General features: G+C 48.8%; 1 protein-coding gene across 1 annotated transcript in view; it reads right to left on the reverse strand.

Moving 5' to 3' along the window:
• Window positions 1-425: 425 nt before the first annotated feature.
• Window positions 426-15,536, reverse strand: part of GPC4 (glypican 4) — a 73,287-nt gene continuing 58,176 nt past the window's right edge. The window contains exons 5-9 of the mRNA XM_066640008.1: window positions 7,708-7,838; window positions 4,711-4,857; window positions 3,055-3,191; window positions 1,850-2,025; window positions 426-888 (exon numbers count right to left, since the gene is read on the reverse strand). Coding sequence (XP_066496105.1) covers window positions 680-888; window positions 1,850-2,025; window positions 3,055-3,191; window positions 4,711-4,857; window positions 7,708-7,838 — 800 coding nt within the window. The 3' untranslated portion in view covers window positions 426-679. The remainder of the gene's footprint in view (window positions 889-1,849; window positions 2,026-3,054; window positions 3,192-4,710; window positions 4,858-7,707; window positions 7,839-15,536) is intronic.

Below are 15,536 nucleotides of genomic sequence, written 5' to 3' on the forward strand. Positions count from 1 at the left end.
CCAAAAGATCAGTCCCCCTTCTTCTCCCTTTGATAAGGCATCTCGCGTAATGGATACATGTGGGAACTTCACTACACAAAGCAACTTCTGTCCCTCTACAGGAACTCTCTCTTTTCCCTGGCCACGAAATATGATAAATTAAAAAAAAGGGAAAAAAAAAACCCTTTTGCTTCTGTACAGATAAATTTCATATTTCAGTCCTCGATATATGCCAAGATAAAACCTCTGGTTGGTTTTGGTTGAAACATGGAAGGATAAAATTATAAAAGGAAGGGGGGAAAAGAGAGAGGAGAGAATTTGATTTAAAAAAAGAAGAAGAAAAATAAAGCATTGCTAACTACAAGCCTGTACATACATTTCGCTCACCACGTTTATTGTGGTTTCTCAGTCAACAGGTCAGACTAACTCGTCCCAATTCCTGCCTTGGTGTTTTTTTTTTCCTCCGTTCTCTTCCCCAAAACTGAGAGAGAGAGAGTAGGAAAAATTCATTACAACCAGGGACAACATAGTAAGAACTGTACATTGTTGTCCGTTAACTTACAAACAAAACCAAAAACACCCCCCCCCCAAAGTCTCTTGATGGCACAGAAGTGAAACCAGGTGCCTATTAACTATTTTTTTTTAATAAGTCTCTTCCCCACCCACCCCATTCCAACTCTAAAAACAAGAAGCGGCCCAGTTATCTCCACTGTCTTTGCCCGGCCAGGAACAAGAAGATGCTAAGGAAGAGGGCGGCTTCCGATAGGCCCAGGTTCGAGGCGGAACCGCCCGCGCTTTTGTCCATTTTCTTGGTGTCCTGTGTTATTTCTGTGGCATTTAACACAAATTCAGGTGAGCACTGCTGGGGCTCACATCCACTTCCACTACCTTCTCCGCTGCTTTCGTCACCTGCAAAATAAAAAATAAAAATGCACAGGTGTTTCAAGGTTCTGAGGGTGAGTCAATTCAGGCGGTCTCAGCTATCCATGGTCTCCCTGGCACTCACTGGCATTCTGAAGCTTCCCACAGCCATTTTAAAGGGCTCTGTGCTAGTTGTGGGAGCCATTTTGAATGTCTCTGCCTTGCCGAGGGTTTCACTGCAATCCTGAGGGTCTCCACTGCTTGGAAGGCAGCAGGTCTCCTGAGAGCACCTCCCTGTAACCCCACTGATCCCATCGAACAGTGTTTCTCAAACTGTGGGTCCAGACCCACTAGGTGTGTCACGAGCCAATTTCAGGTGGGTCCCCATTCATTTCCGTTTGTATTTTATTTTTAATATATTTGACCTGATGCTACCATGGTATGCGACTGCATTTGGGGAAATGTTACAGATCTGTACTTTCAACAGGCCACTGTGTATATGCTTCTAACAATGAAAGTCAATGGGGCTTACTCCTGGGAAAACGCGGATAGGATTGCAGCCTTTGGGATGCTTGGGGATTTTTTTTTTTTTAAACAGGTCAGCAACTGCTTGCGAGGGTTAGGCGGATTCTTCTATATTTTAAATAAACCTTTAAATATATGCTTATTGTAAAAATTGAATTTACCTCTTAATTTGATTTTGTTGTATGTGGGGCGCTAAAAATTTTCCTGCTTGATGATGTCACTTCCAGCCATGACATCACTTCCAGGTTAATGACATCACTTCCGCTGGGTCCCACAGACTGCCATTCTAAAAAGTGGGTCCCGGTGTAAAAAGTTTGAGAACCACTGCCATAGAATAAATAGATCAGCATCCACGGGTTTGGTATCCGGTGAGGTTCCCAGAAACCCGACCCCAGTGGATAACAAGAATGGACGGAGTGTGAACATTCTGCCGTAACATCCCTAAACAGGTGACCCATCTGTGGATTCACACAGATACACTTACTTATATCGATGAAGTCCACATCATTTCCATTGTAAGCGTTCTTCATTTTGTTGGTCATCACACGGAGAGCCACAATCTGCCGCCGAATCACAATATCTGGCTTGGAGGTGTCGACTTCCACTTCAGGGTTGTTTGCCTGATTGGCCAAACCATTGGCTGTCACCGCAAAGACATACCTGTAACAAAAACCAGCAGTTTTGTCAAGAATGGGCATAAATTTATGGCCATGGGCAATCCATGCAACTTCTACATTTAGGAGGCAGTCTACCTCTGTCAGATGTTTGACAGAGACAACAGTCCTTCCCTACTGCCTTCACACCTTACTTATGGACTTCTGAGAGCCATTTGACTAGCCACCCAGGAAAAAAGAGTACTAGATCAGGTGAAATTTTGACACAGTCCATCTGGACTCCCTTATCGTCGTTTCGACAATACTGTGGACCCTCCGCAATTGTGGGTCCCATATCTGTGGATTTCACCAACCCCACTCCATTAACTCATTTCAAAAACCACACTGCTACTTTGGATTTCTGGCATCAGGACACTTTGGGGTAGCAGAATTCTCAATTTGGTTTTTACCGAAGAGCTCATTCAACTGGGTCTTCCCCAAGAAGTTGTTCATCTTGGAACCACTGAGGCCTCCATCCAGTTGATGTTCATTGGGATGGTCAACTGTTCTAGTTCCAACTCTTCTCACCCCCTAGAATACAGTGGCTGGACAAAAGGGCAGCCAGCACTGCTTCCCACGTCGCTGAGAGGGACCAACACAGGTTCCGTACAGAACCTGGGTCAGCAATTTGATGAATCCTGAGCTCTGAAAGGGCGCCATGTTGCCAACCAGCCCATTAGGCAAGCATGTGCTGTGGAAGAAGCTATGAATTACTGTTGCGGTTCAATACTGTATTCAAGCATGGATTTTGCATGTAGGACTTCTTCCAGTCTGGCAGGATGCTTGTAGAAGCCCCTACCCAAACCTGCACCACTGCCCGGCATTTTGAAAACCCTGGACTAGGAGCTTCTGGGCAAAAGCTAATTCCTGCCAGAGAGGAGCTACAGTATAGTGGTTAACATAAACAAGCCATGTTCATGCCCCAATCGGCACAGAAGGTGCTGAAATGTCGGGCTGCCTGAAATCAGAACCCTCGAGCGAAGCTGCAAGTCAGATCAGAGGAAGGTGCAAAAGAGAGTCTTGGCTCCTTGCAAACCTGCTCTTGTCGCTCCCATTCCAGCACTCCTCCTGGTTAACGTGGCCAGCGGCCATCTTCTCATTGTTGCAGATGTTGCCAGGTAGGGAAGACCAAAACTTCCTCGCTTGCTTCAGTTTCTCCTTCACGTCTGTCACCTGGCGGTCAAGGAAGGGAACAGGCTGTGACCACATCGGTCGCTACTCTTTGGTCCAATGGTGAATATTTTCACTCACAAACATTAACAACAAGAACTAGAGGTTTCATCTCAAGGAAGCCTGTCGGCAGTAGGTTCGGCACTGACAAAACGAAACGCTCCTTCACACAACACTTAACGGGGCCTTCTTGGTGGTGTCACCCCTATTGCGGAATTTCCTCCCCTTAGAACTAAGAACAGCTCCCTCCTTGGAGACCTTCAGCAGGGTCTTAAGGCCTTTTTATTTAGGATGACATTCTATAAGTGACATGATGGGACGGCATTTTTAATCAATGCAATTTTAACTGTTTATGAGATCCTTAGGGGTTTACTCTGCATTTATTGTTTTATGTGTTGTTCCAAACAACACAGTCCTGGAACGTGCTGGAATCCCTAGCATGTATGCACTGCTGAAACAGAGACGCCTGCGTTGGCTCGGTCATGTCATGAGAATGGATGATGGCCAGATCCCAAAGGATCTCCTCTATGGAGAACTCGTGCAAGGAAAGCGCCCTACAGGTAGACCACAGCTGCAATACAAGGACATCTGCAAGAGGGATCTGAAGGCCTTAGGAGTGGACCTCAACAAGTGGGAAGCCCTGGCCTCTGAGCGGCCCGCTTGGAGACAGGCTGTGCAGCATGGCCTTTCCCAGTTTGAAGAGACACTTGGCCAACAGTCTGAGGCAAAGAGGCAAAGAAGGAAGGTGCATAGCCAGGGAGACAGACCAGGGACAGACTGCACTTGCTGCCGGTGTGGAAGGGACTGTCACTCCCGGATTGGCCTTTTCAGCCACACTAGACGCTGTTCCAGAACCACCTTTCAGAGCGCGATACCAGAGTCTTTTGAGACTGAAGGTTGCCAACAAGAGTATTGTATTTAATGTTATTGTTTCTTTTAAGTATGATTAAGCCTCCCTCACCAGGAGAAGGAGGGAAGCAGGGAGGCCTTCCTTTATGGAATTCACAATCATAAGGGAGGATCATAAGATGAGCCTTGCTAGATCCAACCAAACACTCATCTAGCCTGGCATTCCAGTCCCCAGAGTGGCTGCTGGGATGCCTGCAAGCAAGACACAGAGACCACAAACCCATTCTCTGCTACTGGTGCTTCCAAGCAACTCTTGCCCAGTGGCATATTCCCTCTAACCACAGAAGCCTCACACAGCCATCAGTCATTTGATACAGTAATTCTCCTCCTTCCTCCCTCCCACCCAAGGACAGAAGGTGCCACAGAGGGATATGTGTGGCTGAGGATTCAGCAGGTTGCACAGCGCACCCTTCTAGACCCAAAGATTGCATCTTAGCCTTTCACCTTTAAATCAAGTTTCTAGTCCTCACACATTCAAAGGCGTGGGTGGGCACACTCAAATCTCAGACAACTCATGAAAAAAATGTATCATCCATGAGCGGGGTGGGGAGGGGGGGTGAATAGACTCATTTCCAATCTTAACAGACGACACCAGAGATTCAGCAAAACTCACCAGCCTGTCTAGACTGGTACCGGCTGCTGTTGTGGGCCGTTCCTCCTGATTGTAGGGTCTGAAACGAGCGCTGAAGCTGCTTTCTGAGACAGAGCGAGCTGCACGGCCTTGGGCCAGCGTTTTGGGCTGCCCACATCCTTGGAAGACCTAGGCGAAGGAAACCAAGATTTTGTACCACACAAAACCGAGCTGTTCTCCCTCCCCTTTTGTAGACCCATCTGAAACCCCCCAACCCACCCAAAGAGAATCTCCATTCCCAGGGCAACAGCTATTAGCAGCTTCCAACTCACAATAAGAAAACACTTGGCAGGTTCCACATCCGTGTAAACAAGCTCAGTAAAAACCTGAACCCAGGAAATTCCCTGACTGCTTTCAGATCAGCCCCTCTCTCGGCAATTGCCCACCTCTGGGGCACAGACATTCTGGAATCTCTGCGGAGTGCAATGTGGCCAAAACTCTGCATTCCAGTCTTTATCCTGCATTCTCCTGCAGTGCGTCTTCAGACATGGATCTGAAGCAGTTTTATTTTTTTTTAAGGAAATGCCATTGTAGTGCCAGCCGGCCCTGCGCAGACAAAGTGCTACTGAAGATTTTAAGAGCTAATGCACCTTTAGTAAAAAGTTTTCTCCTTAATAGTTTTCACCCCTTTTATTGCTCCCTTTTTAAGGCATCCAGGGAACAACAATGAATTGTCTCTTAATCAGCACCTATTTCTGGGGGAGGGGAAGACTAATTCTAGGGTTCCCAACCCGTAGTCCACGGACCACTGGTGGTCCGCAGCACACCCCCCCAGGTGGCCCCTGACATCTCTGGATGTGAATAAAGAAAAAAAAAATGCCCTTCCAGGAAGAAAAAAAGCCTCTGCAGCGCCAGCAGCCAATCAGAGCACCTCAGAGCCGATCTCAGAGCATAGCCTTTCTCCATCTCCTGCCTCCCCCTCCACCTCCCTTCCCTCCTTGTCTGTGAGTGCCCAGACAAGCGAAAAAGTGAAGCCCAGGTGCCTTGTAAGGTGTGCGCGTTTGTGCAGCCTCGTGGCTCAGCTGCATGCAGTCTCCTCTCCTGGTGCCCTGCCGCCCACTGCCTCCAGCCTGCTGCCTCCATTCCTTGACCCTGTGCCTTCAGGTGAGCCCTGGCAGCCTGGTTTCTCGGGAGTCAGAACAGGACTCCAGCCAGCCTAGGAAGTCCTTTTTTCGGGTGGGCAGGCAGGCGGGGGGGGGCAGAGGAGGGGGGGAGGAGCAGGCTCCCAGAGGCATGGCTGGCTGGCTGGCGGGGTTTCCCTGGGAGTGGGTTTCTCTGGATGTGATTTCCCCAGGAGTGCAGACTCCAGCTGGCCAGGGAACACAGAGGAAGGGAGTTGGAGGCAGTGTGGGAGCAGGAGAGGGGAGAAACAGTATGCTCAACCCCCAGCCCTGGTACCCCCTCCCCAGCTGGCAGGACTGGGCCCCCTGGATGTGCTCTTCTAACGCCCAGAGGTGGAGCAAGGGATCCAGGCAACCAGGTTTTGGCACCCCTTTTGGAGAGGGAAACAGGCAGCACCTCTGCTGTCTTACTGCAAGCTGCCCACCTGGGGAGAAGCAATTCCAGAAGTTGCAGAACAGGCACCACCGTAGCCAAGTACAGCAGGTGTAACCCCTGACCCTCCCTCCTCAGAGAGCAGCAGCAGCTTTGTCCATGGGGAGCCCTCCCCCACCCCACACTTGGCCAGCTCTCCTATCTCCTCAGATTGCAATACTATGCATGCTGACCTTGGAGTAAGCCCCACGGACTGTAATGGGACTTACTTCTGAGTAGACATGCCTAGAATGGGGCTGTTAGTCACACTGTGGCTGTGATGGACTTCTCCAGAAATTTCTCCAATCCCCTTTTAAAGGCATCTAGTCTAGACACCATCATCACATCCTGGGGCAAGGAGTTCCACAGACTAATGGCAGAGTAGGCAGCTGTTAGTTTTGTGGCTGCAGCCTACCTATATGCTTGCTCACACTCTCTTAGCTTCAACCAATGTAGTCCACAGCTAGGTCATGACAGCAATTAGAACAGGAAGTGAAGAGAGGCTTCCCCCCCCTAAAGACCTTGCAGTGCACACCAAAAAAGCTTTTCTTCCTGAGACATGCAGCAGCCATTCTGAGAAGTCACTCTGAGCTGGTGCTTCTCCTTCAGGACTGACCTGCCTAAATTGTGTTGAACACTTTCCTAGGACTCTGGACTCACAAGTGGGGGGAGCAGGGCCAGGGCTGTGTAACAAAAGGAACTGTGGAGGGATGTGTGTGCTTTCTGTTGGCTCATTTAACTACCTTGCATGACTTGTCTATAATCCTCTTGTGCTTACCCTCTCCCTTTTTGAGGTGTTTTTCCACACTTAAAAGAGGCAAGGGCTGTGCGTAATGTGGTCTGGTGTGGGGGAAAAGAAACTGGATTGATTTGGGTGGGTGTGAAAACCTTTGAGTTGGGGGAAAATTATTTTGTGTTCCATGTAAACCCAAGACTTTCACAGCTAGTGAAGCAAATGCAAGCACAACCATCACATTAATTATTAAATAATAATCTTATGTTTTAAAAATTTAATTGTATTTTTTGTGTGTGAGGGTGGGGGGGGGTTTGCATGTGGTCCCCGCTGTCTCCAAATTTTGCCTTAGTGGTCCCTGAGCTCCTAAAGGTTGGGAATCACCGCTTTAATTATTTAATTACATTTCTTCTCAGATATTTGCACTGGACAGTCACTTCTGCTGCCCCAGCAGACTCTGGACATTTCTGGACAACCCCATTTCTGGACAGAAGCACAAGTTTCTGAGAAGATCAGCTGGAAAGATAGGAGGCTGCAGCACAGAATGGACAGAGCCACTCCTGGACAGCTTTTCCAACACACAATGATTCGGAGACTGCTATCTGGAGAGATTAGCAGCAAATAGTTTGGTGCCCTGGCAATCAAGCACTTGGGTTTTTTTTCTTCATAAGCCATTGTTTCTTCAGCCCTCCCTGAGCATGTCCTGCCCATACCTTTTGAGAGACCTGCATGCTGTTGTCTTGCATGTTCATGATGGCATCGGAGATCTTCACATCAATGGGGTCCATGACAGACTCAATGTTAAAAGGGCCCTCCAGCCTCTCAGCCACCATCAGCATAGATTCTAACACAGAACACAAGAGAGGAGAGACAAGCCGTTTAGTGCGGAGCATGGCACATGGCAGGAGTTTCCAAAACAGAAGGGGAGGGCGCAGAGCTCACCATCACACAAGCCAAGACAAATCCATGAAGCCACAGTTACATAAGAACATAAGAACAGCCCCACTGGATCAGGCCATAGGCCCATCTAGTCCAGCTTCCTGCATCTCACAGCGGCCCACCAAATGCCCCAGGGAGCACATCAGATAACAAGAGACCTGCAAGTCCTCCTGGGAATTGTAGTTAAGAACATAAGAACAGCCCCACTGGATCAGGCCAAAGGCCCATCTAGTCCAGCTTCCTGTATCTCACAGCGGCCCACCAAATGCCCCAGGGAGCACACCAGATAACAAGAGACCTGCAAGGCCTCCTGGGAATTGTAGTTTAAGAACATAAGAACAGCCCCACTGGGTCAGGCCAAAGGCCCATCTAGTCCAGCTTCCTGTATCTCACAGCGGCCCACCAAATGCCCCAGGGAGCACACCAGATAACAAGAGACCTGCAAGGCCTCCTGGGAATTGTAGTTTAAGAACATAAGAACAGCCCCACTGGATCAGGCCATAGGCCCATCTAGTCCAGCTTCCTGTATCTCACAGCGGCCCACCAAATGCCCCAGGGAGCACATCAGATAACAAGAGACCTGCAAGGCCTCCTGGGAATTGTAGTTTAAGAACATAAGAACAGCCCCACTGGATCAGGCCAAAGGCCCATCTAGTCCAGCTTCCTGTATCTCACAGCGGCCCACCAAATGCCCCAGGGAGCACACCAGATAACAAGAGACCTCATCCTGGTGCCCTCCCAATTCTTTGCTTTCATATATGCATATATAGCTGCCCTACCCAGTCAGGCCACTGGTTCATCGAAGCCAGCACTGTCTCACCGACAGGCAGTGGGTCTCCAGGTTTTCAGAGAGGGGTCCTTCCCAGACCTACCCTGAAGGTGCTGCCTGCATGTAGACCACCTCCATGCGCAACCACCAAACTATGGCCCTCCCACTAAAGTCAGCTATTGGCAGTAAGTGCTAGAAGTTTTGTTATCATGCAAATAGGAGTGAGGCTATGGTTTCACAAAGTACTTGGAAGGCTGCCTATTCTAAAAACCTTGATGTGCATTTCTATGCAGGAAATCTAAGGGTTTCCTTAGCTAAACTGGCTAAACTGGGAGCTAAACTGGCTCCCAGACCACAACCACTTGGCATCTTGTTTCCCTCTGTCCACCTCTGAGGCCTCCCTGCTCTCATGGGTCTGCAATCCCCCCCCCCTTCCTTGCATTCCAAGCCCTGGGGGGAAGATTCCAGACTCTTCAAACCCATCCCTGAAATTTCACAATCATAACACACTTCCTTCAAAATAAATAAACCCATCTGCCTGTTTCAGGTCTTCCTGTTTAGAAAAAAAAGAGGATCAGCACATGTAGGTACACACACCCACCCTGATTGAAAGGCTCCAATCAAGGGTTTTTATTTACACAGATTCTCAGCCCATTGTGGCTGGGATTATCTAAGAAAGCCTAAGAAAAATAAGGCAACAAAGTGAGCACTTTGGGGTCTGGCCAGGATTGGGGGGGGGTCAGACAGGCGCCCCCTGTATGATCTGGGGAAGCTGGGTGGACACGTGATACTGACCTGTCTTAGATTCTTGGCCTGTGTGATTTTCTGCCGTGTAGCAGGGAGTCTAACCAAACCCAAAGCCCCAAACAGGTTCAGAGAAAAGCACTGCAGTGAGATGGAACTAAACATGGACCGAACATCCCTTGAGGCCTGAGTCAAGCCTCCATGTTCAAGAGGTGGAACATGCTTCAGAATAAGTGATTCAATAATCACACACTCAGCCTTCCATGGAACAATTCATCACTTTCCTGTTTTTAACCTGTTGTATACACAGTCTGTTCGTAAACACTTCTACAATTTTTTTTTTTTTAAGTTAAATACATTGTGACCTTCTTGTCCATGGGCTCAGCATCCATGGATTAGACTCACTGTGGATCCCGAACCTGCACTGGAGGGCAGGACCTCCTGGGTGTGCCTTCTAGTCATGCCCAGAAGGTCTGTCATGGGGAGGTCTGATTTGCCTGCAGTGTCCCCCTCTGGGGGGGGGGGGCCTGGAATGGATCCCCTGCAGATACCAAGGCCCACTGTAGTCAGTACTTTGTTCATTCTATAGCAGTGTTTCTCAAACTGTGGGTCGGGACCCACCAGGTGGGTGCAAGCCAATTTCAGGTGGGCCCTATTCATTTCAATATTTTATTTTTAATATACTACACTTGATGCTACCATGGTATGCTACTGCATTTGGGGAAATGTTACAGACTTGTACATTTAGCAAGCTACTATGTGTATTCTTTTAACAATGATAGTCAATGGGACTTATTCCTGGGAGTGGGTAGGATTGCAGCCTAGGATTGTTAAACATTTTCCTGCTTCATGATGTCACTTCTGGTCATGGTGGGTCCTGACAGATTCTCATTCTAAAAAGTGGGTCCCAGTGCTAAAAGCGTGAGAACCACTGAAAAGTACAGCTGAACTGGAACCAAACCAATATGCGCAATGGTTGGGCTGGCTTTGGCTCTCTCTTTCCCTGCCTGCCTATAGCCCCTGCTGCAAAATATCTGGGGGTCCTTCTGCATGCAAAGGAGTTGCTCTGTTCCGGAGCTATGTCCCCCTCCCCAGGTCCCATGAAAGAAAATGTGAATCTCCTGAAAAAGTATCAGTGCACAAGGAAAGGCTACTTCTTGTTCAGCAAGGCACAGATCTTCCCAGCAACCCAAACACAACAGAAGGGGCCAACCAAGCCCCATTGCTAACCCCAAATCCAGAGCCCCAACTAGTCAGGCAACTGGCGTCAACACGAGAAGCAGCTATCCAACACGGGCCTGATGAAGACGGCAGCGTGGCCGCCCCCCCCCCCAATTAGGAGCAACTTTCAATCTCTTGAGTAATGACTGCTGCCATGAATACCCCTCATTGTACTGGGGGGGGGTACGCACAAGGGGACAAATGCTTTTGCGATGCCAACAGAATGGAAGCATTCAACCACCAGGCAGATCATGGCTTTGGTGGACATTCAGAGTTGCTCTGGGGAGGTTTCTGGAGCCCAAAAGGCCACCTCTGTTCAAGTTCAGAGGAGGCTTCCTACAGGCGCACTAAACACAGAAAAGGTTTTGCTGCTTCTTCAAAAAAAAAAAGTGCATCTAGAAACACTGCCATTGGGCAAAGCCATGAAGACCCCTTCGGAGAGTTTTCACAAAGGACTGAGAGCCACAAGCAAAAACGAGGCAAAACCCCATCTTCCAACTTAACTGCTGTCTTTGTGAACCCCGAGGTTGGACAAGCCATTCTCAAGTTCACAGGGATGCTCTGTGTGAACTGGAGCTTTTGTTCCACGCAATGTTATGGCATCTCACACATTTCTGTGAAGGAATGCAAGTCTAGAGGGAATGTGCAGGAGGGACATGGACCTGATCCGTGGATAAGTGAATCCACAGATAAAGGATCTGTGGATACAGGGGCTCCCCTGTATCATCCCTGATCTGTTGGTTTACTACTTGCAGGATTGTTTAAAAGATTTGCTAGAGCTACAGGAATGCAAGTCTTGCTTGGGGTGGGCAACAGGAGGAAAATGCTAATTGCCAGAGGAGGAGGTACAAAGACAAGCAGGTCCACTCTTCATCTTGGAGGACTTTGAAACTCTTCGGAGACCAACAAGGAAGGGCAAAAAAAAAAAAAAAAAAAAAATCAGACCATGATACCTGCGGCTATTCCATTCTAGAACCCTCCTAAGGACACTGGGATCCACATTTAAAGCCCCTGAAAAACAGAAATGCATTGTGATGCATTCTGGAACATGCCTAGGAGAAGAGAAGACGCTCCATGCGACCCAGAAGTGGGTCTTTCACTGCTAAAAACAGCTCTGCAGGCTTGGAAACTGCACGGTTTAGCTGCGCAAAGGTAAACATATTGGATTTGGATGCTTTTTTGTTTTTAAAAGGCTTTTTGTGGACTTCCAGTATCAGCTAGCATCTGCAGTGTATCAAATCCATGGACGTCAGACCGTGGCCCAACTGTAAACATTACTGTGACAGCCACCATCAGAACAAAAAAGGCAATTCAACCGGGGTCCTCTATGCTCAAAAACAAGGGATTGCCAGCACCAAGTGGGGTGGAGCAGAGGGTGCCATCACATGATAGCCCGCAGGCTCCTACCTCCTGCTAAGATCCAGGGGTGTTTCTGCTAACAAACTGGTGACGAATGGCGAATTCCGCCCCCCCCCTTGGCAGCATGATTTGACATTAATAAGGTCGGCAGTAGTTCAAGGCACCAAAGCATTCATGGATGCGTTACACAACTGGATTGGTGGGTGGGGGAAACCAAGATGCTCCAGGGAAAAGCAGTTATGCTTGTTGCCCTCAGGGAACATCTTCTCACACAAGGCACACGCTCCCATTCTTCCACCCAACAGTTATGGCCTGATGCTCTGGAAGAAGTTTGTTCTGTCGTAGTCCAGCACAGGGCCCTTTTTGTGGTGGCTCCAAAGCTGTGCAATACGCAGCTTTGCAAGCCCAAGAAAGCCCACCCAGGTCCTCTGTCCCAACCTGGAAGCATTTCGTAAAAACACTGTCGGTTTCTTCAGACATTTGGTCAACATGGCCAGGTTAAGCTGACAACTGAAGGCTTCCCAAAAGTTTCAAGTCAAGTCCTTCCAGCTGTGTTACCCGGGATCTTTGAACTGGAAGCGCCCGAGATGGAGCCAAAGGGTCTGGTTGGCCTTATCATTGAATCACTGCTAGAATCATTGCTTCAGGCCTAATTCCTCAGTCTCAGCCATAGGAAGGAGCAGCCCTACATGCTCCTACACGTCCCCCTTAGGGGGACTTTGCCTCCGTCCCCCTTTGCCTCCGTCGTGCTTTGCCTCCGTCCCCCTTAGGCAGCGGATCGCTTGCAGGCCTGACAGTTCTGGGTACTCCTCCCCTTTCTGCTGTGTTTGATCCTTGTCTCTTCCTGGGGCACTACATATCAAGAAACCATGGTCACCCAACTAGCTTAATGCGCCATCATTTATAGGGGCTGCAGAATCGATGGTAAGGCCACACCTGGAGTATTGTGTCCAGTTCTGGTCACCGCATCTCAAAAAAGACATAGTGGAAATGGAAAAGGTGCAAAAGAGAGCGACTGAGATGATTACTCGGCTGGGGCACCTTCCTTATGTGGAAAGGCTATGGCATTTGGGCCTCTTCAGCCTAGAAAAGAGGCGCCTGAGGGGAGACATGATTGAGACATACAAAATTATGCAGGGGAGGGACAGAGTGGATAGGGAGATGCTCTTTACACTCTCACATAATACCAGAACCAGGGGACATCCACTAAAATTGAGTGTTGGGAGAGTTAGAACAGACAAAAGAAAATATTTCTTTACTCAGCGTGTGGTTGGTCTGTGGAACTCCTTGCCACAGGATGTGGTGATGACGTCTGGCCTGGACGCCTTTAAAAGGGGATTGGACAAGTTTCTGGAGGAAAAATCCATTACAGGGTACAAGCCATGATGTGTATGTGCAACCTCCTGATTTTAGAAATGGGCTATGTCAGAATGCCGGATGCAAGGGAGGGCACCAGGATGCAGGTCTCTTGTTATCTGGTGTGCTCCCTGGGGCATTTGGTGGGCCACTGTGAGATACAGGAAACTGGACTAGATGGGCCTATGGCCTGATCCAGTGGGGCTGTTCTTATGTTCTTATGTAATCTGAGCGCACAATTCAGATCTCAAGGAAATATTGGCAGCAATGTGACTCAGAACAGCGGGCACAAAAACCCCGGCCCATGGGCTGGATTTGGCGCCCACTGCGATCCTTCCCCCAGGTGAACAGAGCTTCCTGTTACACCCAGGGGCCTCTCTGTCATGCCACAGGCTGCCCCCGACCTTCGTGGCGGCCAGCCGCGCATGCCCAGAAATCCAAGTGTAAAGCCTGCTGGGGTAACAGACCCCAGAAGCAGCTGGCCAGCGCGAAGGTTGGTGGTCACCTGTGGCATGAAAGAGAGGCCCCCGGGTGGTATGGTAAGCTCCGTCCATGCCAGAGATGCCTTTACCAGTGCACAGTGGTCTCCACTTTGGAAACACAACCATGCCTGTGTCCTGCCCCCCTCTGCTCAACCCATTCATTGAGCCCTATCCTGAAGTCTTTATCCTGCAAAAGGTCCCAGGTACAAACAAGTTCTGTTGGGGGATCCTGCCTATTTTGTCCCATCTGTTTGGAGGCTTAAACTTCTGGCACTGGAAAGGAACGGGACACATTAACGGACACATCTGTCCCTCTTGCCATGTTTCTGGAAGGAATACAACAAGCACCCCATGTCTCGCTGCATCAATGCCCCTCTCGCCAGAGGCTTTTCCTCTTGAGCTGGAATAGGTGCTGCACGGCCTCCCACAATTAGCAGATTGTCCTTTAGAGTCCAACTTCACTAGCATCCTGCCTTCTCTTCTGTAAGACTCTCCTCTCTCCCCCCCCCCCCACTGCAACTCTTTCAGTGAACTTGTGAGCTCTTCTGGTTACCGGCCTGGATGAATCAAGGCTCTGTCTTCCCATCCTCTCTTACGAAACAGCGATTCTAAGCCTCGGTTGCAAGGAACCAGACAAGGCAAACTCTGTCGCAAGCCCTAGGGGGGCTACATCAAACATGGACACCACACAATGTTCCAAAAAAAACCATTAGGTGCCCCAGCGAGAGCAGCTTGGCACAGTTGTCCAGAAAAGTGACTACACAATAAGGTTGACAAGCTCTCCCGTAACATTAGTAATCTGCGGCCCATGTGAGCAAGAAAAACACTCACATTTCAGGAAAAAACTTTCATTTTGTCACCTGCTGGCTGTCCCTGCTCGCAGGAAGCGACCAAAGGAGTGGCGTTACAAGCAGTGATGGTGCCACTTCTGCTCAAAAGTACAAATTCAGGCAGCTCTCATAAATGATCTTTTATCCCTGCCTTCTGATGCCAGACACCCCCGGCACTGGGAAAACTACACTACCCCTTACTGGGGGCCTAACCGGGTCCTAACCTCTGGAGTGAAATCAAGCCATCTTCCCAAACTTTAGAAAAGGAGTCCCGTTTCCCACAGCCCAGCTCTGAGCCCAACTGGGAGAGTTTTTCCCATCATGAATTATTATTATTATTATTATTATTATTATTATTATTATTATTATTATTATTATTAATTTATACCCCGCCTTTTTGCCCAACGGGCACACAAGGCGGCTTACAACACTTTAAAAAATATAACATTAAAAACAATAGCAACAATTTACAATAATTAAAAAATCTAAAAACAAACAAACAAACCCCGTGGATTTTCATATAAAAGCAAGAACGCCAGCCAGCCTGTCAACAATTAGAAGCTTTTTGAAATAAAAAGGTCTTCAGTCCACGCCAAAACATTAGCAACGAGGGAGCAGTTCTCAGTTCTAAGGGGAGGGTATTCCACAGTTCGGGGGCCACCACCGAGAAGGCCCTCTTCCTGGCCGCCACCCCTCTCACATCTCTTAGTGGCGGCACAGTCAAAAGGGCCCCCTGAGATGATCTAAGAGCACGGGCAGGATTTTAGGGAAGGAGGCGGTCCCTCAAATACCGTAAAGGGCCCCAGCCGTAAAGGGCTTTAAAAGTCAAAACTAGCACCTTG

The sequence above is a fragment of the Tiliqua scincoides genome, chromosome 12 (genome assembly GCF_035046505.1).
Source record: "Tiliqua scincoides isolate rTilSci1 chromosome 12, rTilSci1.hap2, whole genome shotgun sequence".
Lineage (NCBI taxonomy): Eukaryota > Metazoa > Chordata > Lepidosauria > Squamata > Scincidae > Tiliqua > Tiliqua scincoides.